A 19,256-nucleotide genomic window follows, 5' to 3' on the forward strand; every position below is an offset into this window, starting at 1 on the left:
AGTGGTCAAATAATTAAACTGGAAACAATGGTGCCAGAATATGTGTGTGTGTGCATGCATCCGCACACACGCGCAAGAACGCACACACACACACACACACGAACGCACGCACGCACGTTCGCACGCACACACAAACACTCACACACACACACACGCGGGTACCAGATAGAGAACCTCAAAATACAAACCAAAAAGCATGCGTGCGCATCTCGCTCTCTCCCTGTGTATGTGTGTGTGTGTGCATGTTGCAGTTAGTGTTGACATTAGAACTCGTCACAAAACAAAAGCTTTCTTGGCAGTAGAGCCGTTGCTAGTTTTGCTGCATGAACTGATTTCCATCTGACCCAGAGCAGGAGACCAGTACCTGCTACAGCCAGAAACCCTGTATCCCTTTATTTCCCTGATGCTAAACCTTAGTGGACCTTGGTAACTAGCAGACTTCCTGCTGTCCCACTGACCTTCTTCACTCACAGCCCAGAAACAGAAGACGACATGGAGCAGCATCTCTGTTCTGAGGGCTTCAGGCGGCCACTGTGTGTGTGTGTGTGTGTGTGTGTGTGTGTGTGTGTGTGTGTGTGTGTGTGTGTGTGTGTGTGTGTGTGTGTGTGTGTATGAGTGTGTGATGACATACAGATGTTTTCTCTCATTTTCTGTTGCGAAAAAAGAGGGAGAGAGAGGGTTGATCCTTTCCATGTGTGTTTGGGAGTGAAACTGTGCAAGTAATATCATTAGAGTAGGGTTTTTATGTTATGCCATCTTATTTGTATGTCACTTTTTTTTTTTTGTACTATTAATTTATTCAATTGAATTTGACCCGCTATAATATTTAAATCTTCATGATATACTGTATATAACCCAGAAGGAAACCAATTCCAACACCTTTCTACCGGAGCAACGCCCAGACACAGCCCAAACGCAGCCCTCTGTATTCTTTACCTTCTCCTCAACAGAGAGATGTATCTGCTCTGCCCCGACCTGGCTGCACCATGTGGCACCACACCAGTGAAATGGAAGACAGTTCTAAACTACCTTCCTTCTGCAATAAAATCTGATCCGCCCTCAGCATAGAAACGGAAACCAAAGGCACCTGATGCATGGTTTGGTTACTAAACATGGGTACTGTTTGTTTTTCCTGAAAGAAGAACTAACTACTCCCAAACAATAAGACAATTGGAGAAGATAGAGTAGTACAGGAGGTGAGACAGAGGGGCAATCGGTGGAGGGGAGGAGGTGTTACAGGGGTATTACAGGGAACTCCCATCATATGACCCTGGGTTCATTATGATAGTGGTCCTGATTATAAAGTGTCTTGGGGAAGCTGTGTTTTTGAACTGTGAAAAAAAAGAAAGGCAGCAAAATCACAGCGAAAGCAACAACAATACCACGAGACTGCTTACACAAGGCTTCAAGGATTCTCTCTCTCTCTCTCTCTCTCTCTCTCTCTCTCTCTCTCTCTCTCTCTCTCTCTCTCTCTCTCTCTCTCTCTCTCTCTCTCTCTCTCTGATTTGTCCCTCTGTACAGTCTATCTTCTCACTCTCTCTCCCACTCTCTTGATTATCTCTCTTTCTTGTCTCATTTCTTCCATGGTTCATGGGGATGGTATGTTTTGTTGATCTGTTCCTTATCTCACCCCTGATTCATCCCATATCACTTCTCTCACTCTCTTTGTCTGTCTCTTTGTGTCTCTCTCCGTCTCTCTCTCTCTATCTGCCTCTCTTTGTCTCCCTATCTCTGTCTCTGTCCCTGTCTCTGTCCCTGTCTCTCTCTCTCTCACTGTCTTAGCAGAGCAATCGGCTTCCGACTGAAAAAAAAGAAAATCTAATACCAAAAATGGATTAGAATTCGAGTCCCTAGAATCCCAACAGCAGCAGTTCACTATCATTCCTCATCACCATAAGTCTTGGCTGAAGATGATGCAGAGGTCTTCATCCCTTCTGTCTGTGCCACAAAATCCCCTTCAGGCTCCATTCTGCCATTACTAATGACACAATAACATCCCTGTCATCATCTTGAATTCTGTTTTGGTTTTCCTCTTCAGAATGATGTGATACTTTCAGATTCCTGGTTCTGCTTTAAATGTGTCACAACATGGATTCCGTAAGCTGGTCCTCGATAATCGCTGTTAGTTTTAGATCTTTTTATAAAGCTTTTGAGGACTCGTTATGATGATGGCACCCCTGCTTTTGGCAGGTAATAAACATTAAATAAATCATTGTAAGGTAATTATAAGGGTATTCATTTGAATTCCTCAGAGTGCAGAGGATGGAGAAATTAAGGACTTGTTGTGTTGGTGTGCAATCCCTGCTTGGCTGGAAGTGACACCATCATTCCGAGCCCTGAACAATTATCTAAAACTAATTAGTGACAGCGAAAAAAAACAGGAACCCTCCAAGTCACCTTAGGGAGCGTCCAACGGAGGCAAGAGACAAGCAATAGAATATGTATCAAAACAAAAAGTGGATGTATGTGTGGTGAAAGATGACAGGAAAGGAAACAGAAAATACAAAAGGGGATAACGTTCTGAGGGAGGGGTGAACCGGGAGGCAGCGAGACGTACGAAGAAGAGGACATTTCGGTTCTGAGTTCAGGTCCCAATGCTGAGTCATGGTGGACCAGTCTTCCCTCTCAGTGTCCAAGATCTCAAAGTGACCCTCCTTGCTTCCACTTAACCTTGGTGACACCACAGAAATATTATATTTTCATCCGATATGATCTTTTTGAAATATATCGGGATATTTTTCATGTCACATGTGCCAACATTGTTGCAGCTGCCCTTAATCACCAATCATGAACGAGCGTGTGCTCACCGGCGTGTTGATCTGGATCAGAGCGATGTCCGCCTTCTCATCCACATCTTTGATTGTGGCGTCGTAGGTGGCGCCGCTCTTCAGCTCCACCTGGTGGAGGCAGGAAGGTTTTGTTAACGCACCCACAAGAACTAGAACACCATAGAAAGAGATTTTGAACTACGCTTTGCTTCGCTCTGATTTATATTCCAATGCAACACTGATGTCTTCATGTACCGTAGAGAAAAGCAATCCTTGTAGTCAGAGTACCACAAATGACCTCTGAAGCTACTTGTACTACTTGTACAAGTAGCTACTTGTCAAGATAACCGCTTAGCTCTGAAACACCATTTCCTTTCTCTTACTTCTTCTGATTTGCTTGTTTCACTCAACAATCCCAGGAGCAATAACAATAAGACAACGACATGAGGAATAATATTTTTTTGATGAGACAATTTTTACAAAGGAATATCCGAGAAATGCAACAGAAGCGGACATCACTTAGCCCCTGGCCCTATCTGGCCTCCGGTAATCAACGTGACCTCCACAGCCCCGCCCTCTCTCTCTCCTGATCACGCCCAGCTGAGCTCCTCCTTCCAGCGCCTGAGAAGGTAGGATATACAACGTATATTCCTTGTTTGGCTGCAGGAGACGAGGGTTTGATTCCCTACCTTAACCCTGTGCTTGTTGGCCACCACGTGGGCGTTGGTCACTATCAAGCCATCCTCTGACACAATGAAGCCCGACCCGCTGGCCACCGCTACCTCACGCTTAGAGAACACCATCCTGACAGAGTCGGGACAGCAGGCATCATTAAGTAGACGGGTGGAAGATACGATGTGGATTTATTGATTTTGTTGTTTTGGTGTCATTTTATTTACGGTTGGAACAGCTGTTACGAGTTTTATTTTACAAAGTTTTCTTGAATACTTGATTCTGATTGGTCAGTTACAGCATTCTACGGTCTGTTCTGATAGGTCTATAACAGCATTCTAAGGTCTGTTCTGATAGGTCTATAACAGCATTCTAAGGTCTGTTCTGGTTAGTCAGTTACAGTTACAACTGACCATCTCAATAATATTTGAATAATAAAACAACCCTCCTAAAATCAACAGTACTAACTAACACTACTGCTACTCAGTCGGTGTGTGCAGCTCACTTGCGGTACAGCTCGATGTGGACCACGGCGGGGGCGATCTTCTCCACCACGTCGGCGATGAAGTTGAACTTGAAGCGCAGGCTGTCTGGATTCTGCTGGACTGCTGAACATACAACACACTGTTGGGGGGTCGTATGTACACACCCACACACGTATACGTAACACACACACACACACACGTATATGTGTGGCAGACGCCAGGGAGGAGTGAGGGGAGTGGTGGGTCTGGCAACCTGCCGGCTCCGCCCCCAGGCCGCACATGGACTTCCTCACATTAAAGGGCAACTTCACCCATTTCCATTTAAGCTTTGTATCGTTAGAAACCCACTCATATTTTTGAATGGTCGAGCATCATTCCCTTATTTTCTGGAGAGGCTGGAGAGATCCGTATCGATCTCCAACACTTCCTGTTTAGAATGACGCAATATGACGATTTTTGCGTGGAAGTAAATAGGAAATGTAAGAGGGGAGGATTCTCGTAAGACTACAACCACTAGTCCCACCCCTCATAGGGGGTGGGACACACTGACGCTACAGACCTATTAGAGCAGTGCCAGTGGGTGGGACTTCACCAGCAGAAACTAACATCCACAGCGTCTGAAGCTAAGCTAACAGAGGCTGTTGATACAACTGAAGTACAATGGTGGAGGGTACTGGATCTGACATAGAAGATGGCACCATGCAAAAGTTCACCATTTCGAAAGAAATACAAACGAGGACTACCGTATTTTCCGCACTATAAGGCGATTATAAGGCGCACCTTCAATGAATGGCCTATTTTAGAACTGTTTTCATATATAGGGCGCAACGGATTATAAGGCGCATAGAATAGAAGATACTGCAGTCAAACGTTTGACTGGGGTCGCGTTATGCATCGACTAGATGGAGCTGTGCTAAAGGGAATGTCAACAAAACAGTCAGATAAAGTCAAACTTTATTAAGCGTTCTGACAACTCCGTTCACTCCCATGGTAATGATGTTCAAACGTTAATGTGCATATTAACAATATCTCCCAGCCTTGTTCAGTTGTAAAAACGTAAAAGATACACAGTCTGATACCGCTAATTCAAACGTTGCATAAGTGCATAACTCAACATTGTTCAGTTACGTATAACACTTAAAGCTCACTTTTTCAGTTCATTCCCCGTCCACTAGGGATGGGCAAAATGATTATTTTCCGGGAACTAGTTCTTTCAGTTCAGTTCACTATAACGATTCGTTTATTTGATTCGTTCGGTTTGATTCGTTCGTTACGTCAGATTACATCTTAAAAAAAATAAAAAATAAAAAAACTTTTTAAACTTTTTTTTATAATTCTTTTTTTTTGTAATTGGTCGTGGGTCCAGAAAGGACCGTCAAGACCGCAGTCCGCCGTTTGGAGATGCCTGCTACATAGTATGTCAAACGTCCCACCAATATTTATACCACTTGCTTACTCTCTATATTTCATTCATGGTTTTACATTTATAATTTTATTTTACTGTACATTTAATTCTTCATTGTTCAGGCATTACAGAACTTGCATGGTCATAAATAAAAAATACGAACTGCAGTTTAATTTCTTTGTTTGTTCTTAAATTGACGTAGAATGGAGCAAAGACTCCTGGGATTGGGAAATGCGTTTATCCAATAAACAGATGGAGGTCAAGTCTATTTTCGAAAAAATGTAGGGGGATATATGAGTCGAATGGTATGACCCAAGATACGTCAGACAGAGAAAGCGCGCATATTCGACGGTACCGCCTTGTCATTGGTTTACCCAGGTGCCATTCCAACACCATTGCTACCTCTCATTGGCTGAATCTTTGAGAAAGTTGTAGACTCAATCAATGGAAGTCGCGGGGAGACGGAGCTCTGTTCGTTTGTATATTTTATTTACGTGACCATATGTTTGGTTTATGTTAAAAAAAAAGAATCAAAGAACCAGTTCTTCTTGTTTTGGGGAACCAGTTCTTGTCGTTCACGTTCGGGATTCGTTCGTTGTAACGAATCAGTCGCGACCGACACATCCCTACCGTCCACGAATCCCTCGAATTCTTCTTCATCAGTGTCCGAATTGAACAGTTGGGCGAGTACGGCATCCAACATGCCCGGCTCCCTCTCGTCATTATCCGAGTCAGTGTCGCTGCTGTTGCCTGGCAGTTCATTGATTATTCCTGCCTTTGTGAAAGCTTGGACCACAGTTGAGACAGATATATCAGCCCAGGCATCCACGATCCATTGGCAGTAAGTCGCCCGGCGCTGTCTCCCCGTCTTGGTGAACGTGTGTTCGCCTTCTCAGGCCCCGTCCACACAAAGCCGATTTTTTGGTGTAACCGCATAAGTCTTGTCCGTTCAGCCGACGTCCAGATGGAGCCGGCGTATCCGGTGCCCGAAACCGCACATTTCTGAAACCGCTCTCGGAGGTGGTTTCAAATCTATCCGGACCTATACGGTTTCGTGTTATGATTCGTGTGGACGTCTGAAACGCTTGATGGCATTAGCCCCCCATCATCTGGGGGACGTCAGAGTTGTGTTGAATATTTTATTTATTATTTTATTTGTATTCTTTTTGTAGCTTTAAATAAAGCCCCTTGATAAATGTAATTAGTAACTGTACATTAAAAAGTATTTCTGTTGATGCGCTCCACTTTTTTCTGTGGAGAACCAGCACCTTGAATATTTACTACAGCGTTTCTACAGCTCGATGCGGTTTCAAAATGACTCCGTCTTTACGGAGATATCCCTGAACCGCATTAAACTAAATCGGATCGTTTTCACCAACTAATACTCAATGTTTTGTGAAATGATTTTCAAAAAGTCTTGCTGTATCAGCTTGGTAGATGGAACAGCGAGGTGTCCGATAGGCGGAGATCTAGATCAGCGGGAGTGGCCAGCGAAGCTGTGTATCGTGGTGCATGGTGGGAGTTGTTGTCTTCAATCCACAAGGGCCAAAAAGTCACTTTCTGCCTTTTCTCGGTCAAGACGGCACCAAATTTGAATTTTATTTTACCCAATTTCAATACATATTCATGCCTCCACCAGTGAAATGCTCCTTTAAGAGGGCTAGCCAACAACAGAGATGGGGTGGTTGGAGAGGTTGATCGTCGGGGAGTACGGTATTGCCACAAACGAGAGAGAGAGACAGGTGGAAATACCATGTGGTTGGTTAGGGGTGGGCCCTGACTGAGGTGGAGGAGCTTTTCCCCACCCTGGTGATTGCTGTTACTCAGTAATTAAATCACCCTATCTTGGAACTGCTTGGTGTGTTGTGTCATTTATTCTGTTCAACTTGGTGACGTGGAAACCCCACACCCACAGCCCTGCTCCAATATACACAAACACAATGTTGGCGGGCCGTACGTAAACACACACGCACACACACGTATCCATATACACACACAAACGTATAAGTATATACACATACAGTGTTGAGGTACGTATGTAAACACACACACACGTGAACACATACAAACACACACAGATCATGTGAAGGTATCCGTTAATGTATACAAATGTATTTGTGTATGTAACCAAACATACACACGCATACATGTACACAAACATTCACACGCATACATATACACAAACATACACACACATACAAATGTAGATACATAGGCATGTTGCACTAACTTAAAAATACATTTACACACATGCATATATGCAAAGATAGATAAACAAATATATACACATATACACACATTATCGCTCTATGTCTTTAAGAAATATATCAATGTATTAAAGAGAGTTTGTAAAGTTGACTGAACATATTGCTAATGGCACAAGCTAGCTTCCCTTTTAATTGACAATGACTCTGAGGAATGGTCGGGGCCTCGGGCCAAATGTGGACTGCAGTGAGGGGTCGGGCCCCCAGCAGCTGGGACAGCAGCTGGGCCCTCTGGGTTTGCTCCGTGACTTGAGGCCCAGTAGTTCACTAACATCTGGACGAGTGTTTAGGAGTGCGTTCAAGTAGATGGATGAAACAAATGAGTCATGTTAGGGAGTGTAATTGACAATCTGTTTGTGTGTGTGCGTGGGTGTTAGTGTGTGTTGGTGTGTGGGTTTGTGTGTGTGTAATTGAGGAAGTAGGAGGGAAAATATGGAAGTAAATCTGTCTCATCGGATTTTGAAAATAAAAAGCCATTGAATAGCACTGAATATTTATGCATTGAAATAACGTGTCTGGATTTTTTACCTCTGAATAATACACTTCTTAAACTTTCAACAAATCATTTTCACCTTTATTTTGAATGAAAAAAAAATTCAACTGAAATATTTTCAACCTCCCCAAATTCAACATGCCAAATTCAGCTGCAAAATTCAATGAATGAAATTCTGTGTTAACTTTCGGGGACCCAAGGTAGAGCAATTGATCCTAGATTCTAGATTGCGTACAAGCAAGAAGAGCGAGCGGGAATAAGAGCGTCACTCGTTAGATACCCGACTCTGATGCGGGAAGGCATGCGCAAAGCAGGTTTTAGCCATGTCCAAAGGCATTGGCTGTGATGACAGTGCTTTCTTTCATTTGACACAGTAGCCTATAATAGGAAACACTCAAAGGTAAATCAAAGTAATTAAACACGGACTGTAGCTATTTATGGGGAAAGAAGCAATGTGGTGGACCATACTAAATGCCCTATCCATTGAATGGGTCTGTAAAATCCTAATAAAATAAAATAAAATGTATTTAATAACAAGGTGTTTTTGTTATAATCACACCGTTTTAGTTTTTTTACTGCAGCATGAAATAAACAAACTAATGTCTGTATGTTAAGTGTGTGACTGTAGTGATTTTGCTGGATTTGCAAGCAGCATAAGGGTAATTGTAGTGGTATAAGAGCCCAATTTATTAGGGCACCAATATGGGGCGATGTGAGGACCCTTTGGCAAAGTTTGGTGTGATGCTGGGGCGATCTGAAGCCCGCTGCCCACTGTGGAATGAGAGTGCAGAGCCGACAGTATTGCGCACTGAGTGGCAACTGAAGCGGCAGTAGCCTGTAGCTCCAGTGGAAGCATGGTGTGCTTCGGGAACAAGCTCCCGATAGAAACCTCATTTTAAATTGTCATCCTCATATCTGTATCATGCCACTAGGGGCGCTATACTGCCGGCTCTGTGCGCTTGTTGCGCTCTCGTTATATCACCACAGATTGATTTTTTTCGTTTAATATTTTGTTTAATTCCGAAGAAAAAAATTCAGATACGTTACTTCGATGTATAAATATTAAGTGCTTAAAATTCAATGGCATTTGATTTTTTAATTTCTGATGAGACAGATTTACTTCCATACCTAAACCCTTACCTTCTTCTCAATGACATGTTTATAATCCTCCAAAATTGCTTTGGATTTAAGCATCTGCAAAGTAACTAAATAGTCAGCTTTGGCTGTCAAATTCCTCCCATGTTTTAGTGAGAACCAGATCCATCCATTACCCCCATCTGTCTCTATTAGGGATGAGTCGGTCGCGACCGATTCGTTCACAACGAACGAATCCCGAACGTGAACGACAAGAACTAGTTCCCCAAAACAAGAAGAACTGGTTCTTTGATATTTTTTTTTTAACATAAACCAAAAATATGGTCACGTAAATAAAATATACAAACGAACAGAGCTTCGTCTCCCCGTGACTTATATTGATTGAGTCTACAATGTTCTCAAAGATTCAGCCAATGAGAGGTAGCAATGGTGTTGCAATGGCACCTGGGTAAACAAATGACAAGGCGGTACCGTCGAATATGCGCGCTTTCTCTGTCTGACGTATCTTGGGTCATACCATTCGACGTGGGGCCACTCATATATCCCCCTACATTTTGTCGAAAATAGACTTGACCTCAATCTGTTTATTGGATAAACGCACCAAATGACGTAATCTGACGTAACGAACGAATCAAACAAACGAATCGTTATAGTGAACTGAACTGAAAGAACTAGTTCCCGGAAAAGAATAATTTTGCCCATCCTTAGTCTCTATACTTTAAATATAACATATATCATAGAATATATAAATATATATGGATGTATATCAGATAAATTATGCAAGAGATATTTCTGGTTCTATCAAACCAGTCAGATATGACGCCTTGTTCACACTACATGCGTCCGTTGACGGATGGGGGCTTTTTGACATATCCATGTGTTCTTCTGGGTTGTATTACAAAGGCGATTTCATTGGACAGTGTCCTTGCGTATATTTGCATAACGCAGTCTGATTGGCTGATGGATCCGTCGCTGCCTGAAAAGTTGAACATTTCTAAACTTTTTGACTCAGGCGAAAAGGTGGAAAGCATTGGACTGATTAAGGATTACATACAGTATCCTAAAGGAGGTGGATGACCCTTTTCCCACCCTGACTTTGTACTGCTCTGTGTATTGTGTGGTTTTCTGTTCAAGTTGGTGGTGTGGAAACTCCACAGCCAGCTGGTCAGCTATGTATCCATGTATCTCGTATGTATTATGTATCTACTGTATGTATCTATGCCTATATAGTGGTATGCTTCAAGAATTTACGACATATTTGCTGATCATTTTAAATGTTAGAACCAATGGGTATACCACAGCAGTAGGCCAGAGGTCTGGACCAACCACCAAAACTTCTAAATGAAAATGAATGGATTCACTATGGGACCAAATGGCAGCCGTCCAAGTGCTCCAGCAATAACTTTCACATTGAAAAATGAATTACGATAACGACATGTGTCGTTGCTAGTTTACTACTGGCGCAGAGCGCTCTTTTCCCACCACCGCCACTCGCCTGTAAATTAGGGATTGATCATGCGCCCCAAGGGGCGGTTCGGCGGAAGGAGGAGGCGTGTTCTGGCGCAAACGGTATTTTGCCGTTTCTGAATACCATTGCGCTACTGACCACGAAATACCTGGTTTAAAGTCAGTGGTACAAACACCGTACAGCAAACACATATTTTCTTGACACAGACATCGTGTAGGCCTACATGCCCATAACTTTTAGGATTGATGAGTATTTGATCGTGAAAAACATTGTTTTACCGCGAGTGAGTGTTAAAAACAATGAATGAATGCAGGCGCGCGTGTGTGCTCTGTTTAAACACACGCAAACTAAACACATAACGCATAATACAATCAATGGCAATGTCTATTACCGCGGGGACACATGCATATTAGGATAGCATACAATACTGATAAGAAACAATGTTTATAATGTATTGCGTATATCAGAACCACAGTTACCGCATATCATATGTTATATCATATACGTTTTCTTTGCCGAAATTTATTTGAGGACTCAGTAATTAGGCTGCATCAGACCAACCCTTTTGACACTTGCGCCGCGACGCAAGTGTCATTTATCCGCCTGTAAAATAGCGATAGCGCCGTAGAACCGCCCACAAAGCTACTTGCGCTTTGCGCTTCCCACTTGCGTTTCAGACCGTTAAAATAGGGCCCAAGGTCTCATCTCTCAGCAACACTCTGAGACCAAGTCAGGTGAGCATCCTGCATAATTCTACAGTGATGAAGGAGGCCGGCACTCGCTGGCAGGATCTTATCGTTGTAGCCTGCGTGTTCCAGCTAGAATCAGACGCCATTTTTGCGTTCCCAGAGCTTTACTCATCGTTTATCAGGCCATGTCTCCACCTGTGATGACGAGCTGCTCTTCTGATGCTAGTGATTATGCTTTATGGGTTCACGGTAAGGCAGTATATATTCAGTGAATGCTCTTTCGATTGTGTGTGTGTGAGTTTGTGTAGAGGTGTGGTTATGTGGTTAGAGAGAGGTGCATGTAAGAGTGTGTTGGAGTGTATTGTGTGTACATGTGTGAATGCAAGTGCATTGTGTGTCCTCTCCCATATGCCCCAAACGCTGATCTGTGGCGCTCTACGTTAGTGTTGACCGAGCTGAAGGGTTTGGGCCCAGGATTCGTTTTTTCCTCAAGAAAACCCAGAGGCGCTGAATAGAGCCCGCCTCCAGCTGTCAGTCAAAACACAGTGCGGGCAAAAGAGGAATCTGTGCCAGGAGGTTTGCACCGACCTGAAGCTATAAGGAAGGTTTTTAAAAGTCTTAACATACTATGTTAAAGGTGCTATGACATGCTATTTTATGGATGCTTTAATGTAGGTATTATTGGGCCAATAACACAGTATTCAAAGACGTTCCCGAAATTCAGCCGTGGTGCAGAGTTACAGCCACTCCGAGCCAGTCACACATTGAGCTTCCCCCAAATGCGCTTTTTTGGTGTCTGTAGCTATAATGCAAATGAGGAGGAGCGAGGCGGGTCGAGGAGGAGGGTGGGGGTGTGGCCCTGAGCAGCTTGCAGCCACGGTAACATGCGCTCTGTTTACAGTGGATGTATCACAATGGCGAGGCGCACACAGCCTTTAGCCCTATTCTGTAAAGATTCTAGAACACACGGGAGTCCTGGAGCTCTACATCTAAATAATATCATATAGCCTACTTAGATATCTATATAATATATATTATCACGGCCAAAAGCTGTGTGAGCCGATATTATGAATCTCCAGCGACCGCGTTGGGTTCTTCCACGTCCACATCAATGTGAAGTTGTCAGGGTGTGTGTGTTTCCCTGTGTTTCCCTCCTGTGTTGATTACTGTTCCCTCCCCTAATGTGTCTCAGCTGTTCCTCGTTGTGTTTGTTATTTAAGCCCTTGTCTTTCCTTTGTTCCTTGTGCTGTCATTATAGTTTGTTGGTCCTGCGTGCTCTCTGTGGCTACCTGTGTTCCCTTACTCCTTGCTCCTTGCCTTAGCCTTTTGGCAGAAATAAAGTGCCGTTTCCTTTACCCGTCTGCATCTGGGTCCTACCTGCCTGCCTGCACCCGCAAGCCCCTAACAGAAGTAGACTGAACCGCGACAAGGAGGAGGAAGGGATTGTTGCCGGGCAGCGCTTAGGCACCTCCGCCTCCTGCAGCGCCGAGGCGGTGGTCCCTCTGCAGCGGGAAGCGGGGCTCAAGTGGGAGACATTCGCCGCCAACAATCCCTTTCTCCTCCATGTCGTGGTTCATGTTCTTGAGGGAGTCAAAGCCAAAGTTCCTTTCCTCCAATTCATTCTCAACCATGGCTGAGATAACCCCCACTACGAGTCTCGTTGTAGAAATACCAGAGACGAGAGTCCGACGTGTTATGCGTCATAACACCAAAAGCAGAACGGTTATCCAAATAACAAGGGAGTGTACAACACTTGCGTTACAGTCCTGGAGCTCTATATATAAATAATATCATATAATACATAGATATCTATATCATATAATACATATTATCACGGCCAAAAGCTGTGTGCGCCTCCTGACGATATTATGAATCACAAACGACTTTGTCGGGTTCTGCGACGTCTCTGGTTCTTCCACTTTCACATCAATCTGAAGTAGACTGAACCGCGTGCTGCCGGCTGCCCGCTGCCGGGCGGTGGTGCTTCGGGGCGGTGGTGCCTTGCGGCAACCGGCGGCATGTCGCAGTTCATGTACTTCAGGGAGTCAAAGCCAAAGTTCCTTTCCCCCAATTCCTTCTCAACCATGGCTGAGATAACCCCCATACAGTGTTGTGGAAGTACAAGAGACGTCAAAGAACCGACAAGAAACACTTGCGTTGCAGTGTGTCTATTCACACACACACACACATGTGGCGCTCGCACGGTCTTGTCTCATTGGCGGGCCAAAGTCACTGGGCGGGCCAGGCAGAGTAAGGGGAGGAGCTTACTGCAGTGTGACAACATAAGAAACCACAGTAAATAGGTTAACCTAACAGCAACATAATATTGATGTGTTACTGTACAGCAGAGACTTCTATCCAAGTTGACCGCCTTTGAATTCTGATGCAGGTCATTAAGTCATAAGGTCATCACATATTGCTAAGGGAAGCCTTTAGGGTGGGGACATTGGGGATTGAAAGTGGAAAACCTTAGCAACTACAACATTACATAATACTAAAGTGACTCTTAATAATAATAAACTGTCCTCGAACAATAACATGAACCAGGAGGTCTTTAGTAGAGGGAGAGTCATGCTGTAAGAATGTTTGAAAGGAGCTGCATCCGCGGCTGACTCACCAACTAATCCCTCACAGAACAGTTGGACCCTTAGTGGAATAAGGGATGGACATTATTCTGTGTGTGAGGGATTGTGTGTGTGTTTGCTTGTGTGTGTGTGTGTGTGTGTGTGTGTGTGTGTGTGTGTGTGTATGTGATTTTTGTGTGTGTTTGTGTGAGGTAAGTGTGTGCTTGTGTGCTGGTTGTGCTTGTGTGTGTGTGTGTCTGTATGTGTGTGTGGGTGTATGTGTGTGTGTGCATGCTTGCTTGTTTGACTGTCTGCACATGAATGTGCGAGTGCATCTGTATTTCTGCTGTGAATGAAATATAATTTTCATGATTGTAATGAGCAGTTTTCTACTTTAATTAGTCAGAATTCAGTGTTACGTGTGTGGTTGAGTATCGGCTGTATTTTAGATGGAATGCTGCAGTTCATATGAGGAGAAGCAGAGACGTACTGAAGAGATACAGAGAGATCTCTCCATTCCACTACTCAGCTCTAATTAGGTGTTTCCATGTCTCAGTGCATTGAAAAAGTACAGGAAGGCACACACTCACACACACACACACACACACACACACACACACACACACACACACACACACACACACACACACACACTAGATCACTGGAGAGGCTCTTCCTCAACCAGCTCAGGCCTCAAGTGCGACATGCCCTGGACCCATTACAGTTTGCCTACTGAACAAAGGTGGGTGTTGAAGATGCTGTCCTCTAGCTCCAGCACCGGGCCCACTCGCATCTGGATAAGGGGACTGGTACAGTCAGGACTATGGATAAGGGGACTGGTACAGTCAGGACTATGGATAAGGGGACTGGTACAGTCAGGACTATGGATAAGGGGACTGGTACAGTCAGGACTATGGATAAGGGGACTGGTACAGTTAAGACTATGGATAAGGGGACTGGTACAGTCAGGACTATGTTTCTGTACTTTTTGCATTAACACCATTCAACCCGGTCTGCTTCAGGACAAACTGGCAGACAACATTATGTCAGGCTGAAGGACATCACGTCTGACACTTTGGTCAGTAGCACATGAGCACCACAAGATACTGTACTGGCCCCTCTACTCTTCACCCTTACACCTCTGACTTCTGCTACAACTCTGAGCTGTATCACATTCAAAAGCTTGCTGATGACACGGCCATCGTTGGATGCATACGGTCTAGTGAGGAGGAGTACAGATGCCTTGTGAGGGACTTTGTCATCTGGTGCCACACAAACCACTTGCACCTGAACTCATCGAAAACCAAGGAGCTGGTCATAGACTATGGGAAGTCCAGACCACGTCCCAGACCAGGTCAGATTGAGGGGGCTGTAGTTGAGAACGTTCTCTCCTTCAAGTACCTCGGGCTGTGGCTGGACAACAAGCTGAACTGGGCAAGCAGAACAGACCATCTGTACCGGAAAGCCCTTAGCAGACGGTACTTCCTGTACCATCTGCGATCATTCAACATCTGCAGGAAACTCCTGTGGATGTTCTACCAGTCTGTTGTTGCAAGCATTCTTTTCTATCTTGTGGTGTGCTGGGGGGGGCAGCATTTTGTTTTTCTATTTGTAACAGGGTGTTTGATCATTTCCTGAGGGAACCTTCCAGAGGGATTAATAAAGTTACTATCTGTCTGTCTGTCTGTCTGTCTGTCTGTCTGTCTGTCTGTCTGTCTGTCTGTCTGTCTGTCTGTCTGTCTGTCTATCTCACACACACACACACACACACACACACACACACACACACACACACACACACACACACACACACACACACACACACACACACACACACACACACACACACACACTAACACTAACACTCCCACACACACACACTTGGCCTCCCCCAATCAATAAAGTCGTTTTGAGCCTCAGACATGTGTATATACAGGCCTGCAGATATAAAAACATATTACTATTGTATTCTATTATTATTAAATTACTTATCATAAGCAGGCAATTTCTTGGACACTGGATAAGCGGTATGGTTAAGTTAAGGTAACCTAAGGTATGTGAGGTGTCCATTGCTCACCTTTACCGCATGCTCCCCTCTGGATGAGGACGACACTTCGCTGCCGTAGCCTCCTGGCCAGATGGCTCACGCGCTTCAGCTCGCACACGTTGCGGTAGGAGACGCCGTCGCTTCCGCACACCGGGCTGGCGGCCGTGCAGGCGCAGACGCCGCTTGTGCCGCGTCGCCGCACGGTGGCCGACGCCTCAGTGCCGCCGCTCACCACGCACTCCATCCCGTCCGCGCATCGCGCGCCGCCGAGGTGCCCCGCGCCGCCGCACGCCTCGCCGTCGCTGGCCGCGCAGACCGGGCAGCAATCGCACTGGTCCAGCGCCTCTCCGGCGGGACAGTCCGCAGGGGTCGCGGGACAATTCTGGAGGTCGCAGATCTCCGGACAGCCGATGACGTCACGTCTGCTGATCCGCGCCTCGACGAGCAGCGCAGGAGCGACGAGGAGAAAGTAAAGAAACATGACTCTAGACAGATGGAAAGTTGAATAAAAGTGCTTTAAAAGGTCCCCTCTAGTATATCTGTTGAATCTATATATTTATTAAACAGGAGTGAGGAGGTCAAGTGGTCCGTCAGGTCAGAGATGGTCTGCAGGCAGCAGCAGTAAAGTGCTCTGATCTGATTCAGCAGATCTCCGTTTATAAACCAACGACGCGTCGGTGGCAGGGTAAACAGGGACAGCGATTGGTAGAGGAGGAATGACGAGAGAGAGAGAGTGAGAGAGAGGGGGGGGAGAGAGAGACACGCACGCTCGCACACACACACAAACACAAACACACACACACACACACACACACACACACACACACACACACACACACACACACATAGAGAACGCTATATAGTTCTGGTTCTTTGTAACATATACAATATATTATTACAATCCCCATTATGTGTTTGTGTTTGTGTGTGTGTGTGTGTGTGTGTGTGTGTGTGTGTGTGTGTGTGTGTGTGTGTGTGTGTGTGTGTGTGTGTGTGTGTGTGTGTGTGTGTGTGTGTGTGGATGAGGGGCCGGTGTCGATTCCACATATTGAACCTTGTCACACTACTCCTGTGAACTAAGTAATTAATATCCCAACATCATTTGCGTCTGGGCCTCGGCCTGTTAATCAAGCCGAAAAAGCATTCGAGAGTGGAAGCATTTTGCGAGAGGTTACTGCTCTATCTAGTTTTGTCTCCCCTCTCTCCCCTCAGCAACATCCACCAGCTGTCAGAAAGCTGAATTCCCCCCGCCCAAAACAGACTGAAAATGTTGCTATTTTACCAACCGTTCCTTTTTTTTCTTTTTGCACTATTACTATTACCATTTGCACTTTTACCATTACAATATATCTTACAGAACTTTTGCTGCCATTATTGACTGCCTTTTTTGCACTACCACAACTCAAATTACCTTATAAAGAAACGTATGCTGCTGCTCTTAGATTTCATTATTTTATTGTCTATCTTTTTAATATTAGTTATATTCTTATCTCTTGTGCACTTCAATGTTTCCTTTTAGTGTTGTCTTATCTGTTGTTTACTTTTAGTGTTGTCTCATCTGTTCTGCATGTGAACTTTACCTGTTCACCGTGGGATAGTGAGAAAAGTCTTCTCAATTGCTTTGTATGTCTACATGTGAAGTAGTTGACATTAAAGCTGAATTTGACTTTGATTTTTAGAGAACCCTTCATAGGAAGTAATTACATACATTCATACCTAACATCTCCATTTCTCAGCTTGGCCCGTCTTCTGTTTTTTATATTCAACAGCATGGAGTGAACTATTGCTCCTGGCCAAGGGCCGGGTCAGGGGTCCTCAGACCCAAGGCCTCGGTGCAACCTGGTTTGGCTCTGGAGACCAAGGAAGTCCACCCAGGCCTAATTCTCCATTGAGAGGAGGAGAAGGAGGATGAGGGGGGAAAAGGAGACGGAGGAGAAGGAGGGAGAGGGGGAGTAGGAAGAGGAGGAGGAGGAGGAGAAGGAGGAACAGCAAGAGGAGTAACAGGAGGATTAGGAAGAGCAGGAGGAGGAAGGAGGAGGAGGAGGAGGGGGACTAGGAGGAGGAGGACGAGGGGGAGTAAGAGGAGGAAGTCCGGCTTGTGTGACGGAGCGGTGGAGAATTGCAATAGACAGGATGGAGAGAAAGAAAAGAGAATAGAATGATCAGAACGTAAAAGAGAGAACATTTGAGTGAGAGAATGTATGTGAATAGATGAAGAAGAAAGCGGATTGAGCTTAAAGTGTGTGGGGTTTTCTATGTGTTGCAGGCAGTCCCCAATCAGTCTGATGGACCAGATGCTGCTTATCCATCACACAAAATCAAAAAACCGCTGTCATGGAAAAGTGTGGCGTGTGTGAAACATATCTTTGGATTGATTTGCCCCAGATTTGATTAACTCCCTCTGTGTTGCTCTATCTCTCTCTCTCCTCATCTGCTCAAGGTCTCACTAACAAACTGTTTTTGTGTGTTAACCGTTACTAGCCCTATTGCTATGGAGATCGACTTGAGAGGACCTGTGGGAGAGCATGCTGTAATTGTATCGATGATATAAGACCTTTCTGAACAACTGCAGATTATAGATGAATGTGTGTGTGTGTGTGTGTGTGTGTGTGTGTGTGTGTGTGTGTTTGTGCGCGTGTGTGTGTGGGGGGTTTTTTGTGTGTGTTTGTGGTCAGCGATCCCTAGAAGCAATTATGTGTTTTAGGACATTGCATTACATCACTGATCCGAAGCGCGCCTACGTTATTAAGCTGAATGCTAATAATTCACTGAGACAACCACCAGCCCCGTTGCACCGCGTACCACACTATCGTTACACTAGGATAGCTTCTCTGAAAGCATAAGGTGGTGTAAGAGGGCTACTCTACAGCTATTTAAAAGAAGGTTGTGAATGTGACATTCATAGTCTGAGGTCCATCTGGCTGCCATCTGCATGAAACCGAACTGCAGTGATTAGGGTTCTCTGAAAGACAAGAGGGAGAAAGGAGGAGATAGATATGAAAGACACTTAAATATCTGCCTGGACATCTCCCTCCTTAAAGACTACAAATACACACAAAAAAATTAAAATCCAGACAATAAATCAATGATCATCAAAGCTGTCATGTCCAATTTCCCAGCCCATATTAGCAGCTTGTTCATATTTGTATGTTTAAGTGGCTGGATAGTGTAGTGTCCAGAGATGGAAATTAACTTTTTTGCCCACCAGCCACTGTGGCAGGTAGATTAAAAAATCTACCAGCCACACATCTTTTTTACCAGCCACTTTTTATAAGCTATATATTTTTTTAATATATGCGTACATTT

General features: G+C 44.7%; 1 protein-coding gene across 2 annotated transcripts in view; it reads right to left on the minus strand.

Annotated features, from left to right (window-relative positions):
• Positions 1–16,585, minus strand: part of LOC132446276 (serine protease HTRA1B-like) — a 29,612-nt gene extending 13,027 nt beyond the window's left edge. Inside the window, exons 1-4 of one of the 2 annotated variants that reach the window (XM_060036490.1) lie at positions 15,981–16,585; positions 3,946–4,045; positions 3,458–3,572; positions 2,808–2,897 (exon numbers count right to left, since the gene is read on the minus strand). In XM_060036490.1, the coding sequence (XP_059892473.1) occupies positions 2,808–2,897; positions 3,458–3,572; positions 3,946–4,045; positions 15,981–16,431 (756 nt within the window). In that variant the 5' untranslated portion in view covers positions 16,432–16,585. Of the gene's footprint in view, positions 1–2,807; positions 2,898–3,457; positions 3,573–3,945; positions 4,049–15,980 lie in introns of both variants that reach the window. The other variant, XM_060036489.1, reaches the window with a different exon arrangement.
• Between the last annotated feature and the right edge of the window lie 2,671 nt (positions 16,586–19,256).

This window comes from Gadus macrocephalus, chromosome 18, assembly GCF_031168955.1.
Source record: "Gadus macrocephalus chromosome 18, ASM3116895v1".
NCBI classification, from domain to species: domain Eukaryota; kingdom Metazoa; phylum Chordata; class Actinopteri; order Gadiformes; family Gadidae; genus Gadus; species Gadus macrocephalus.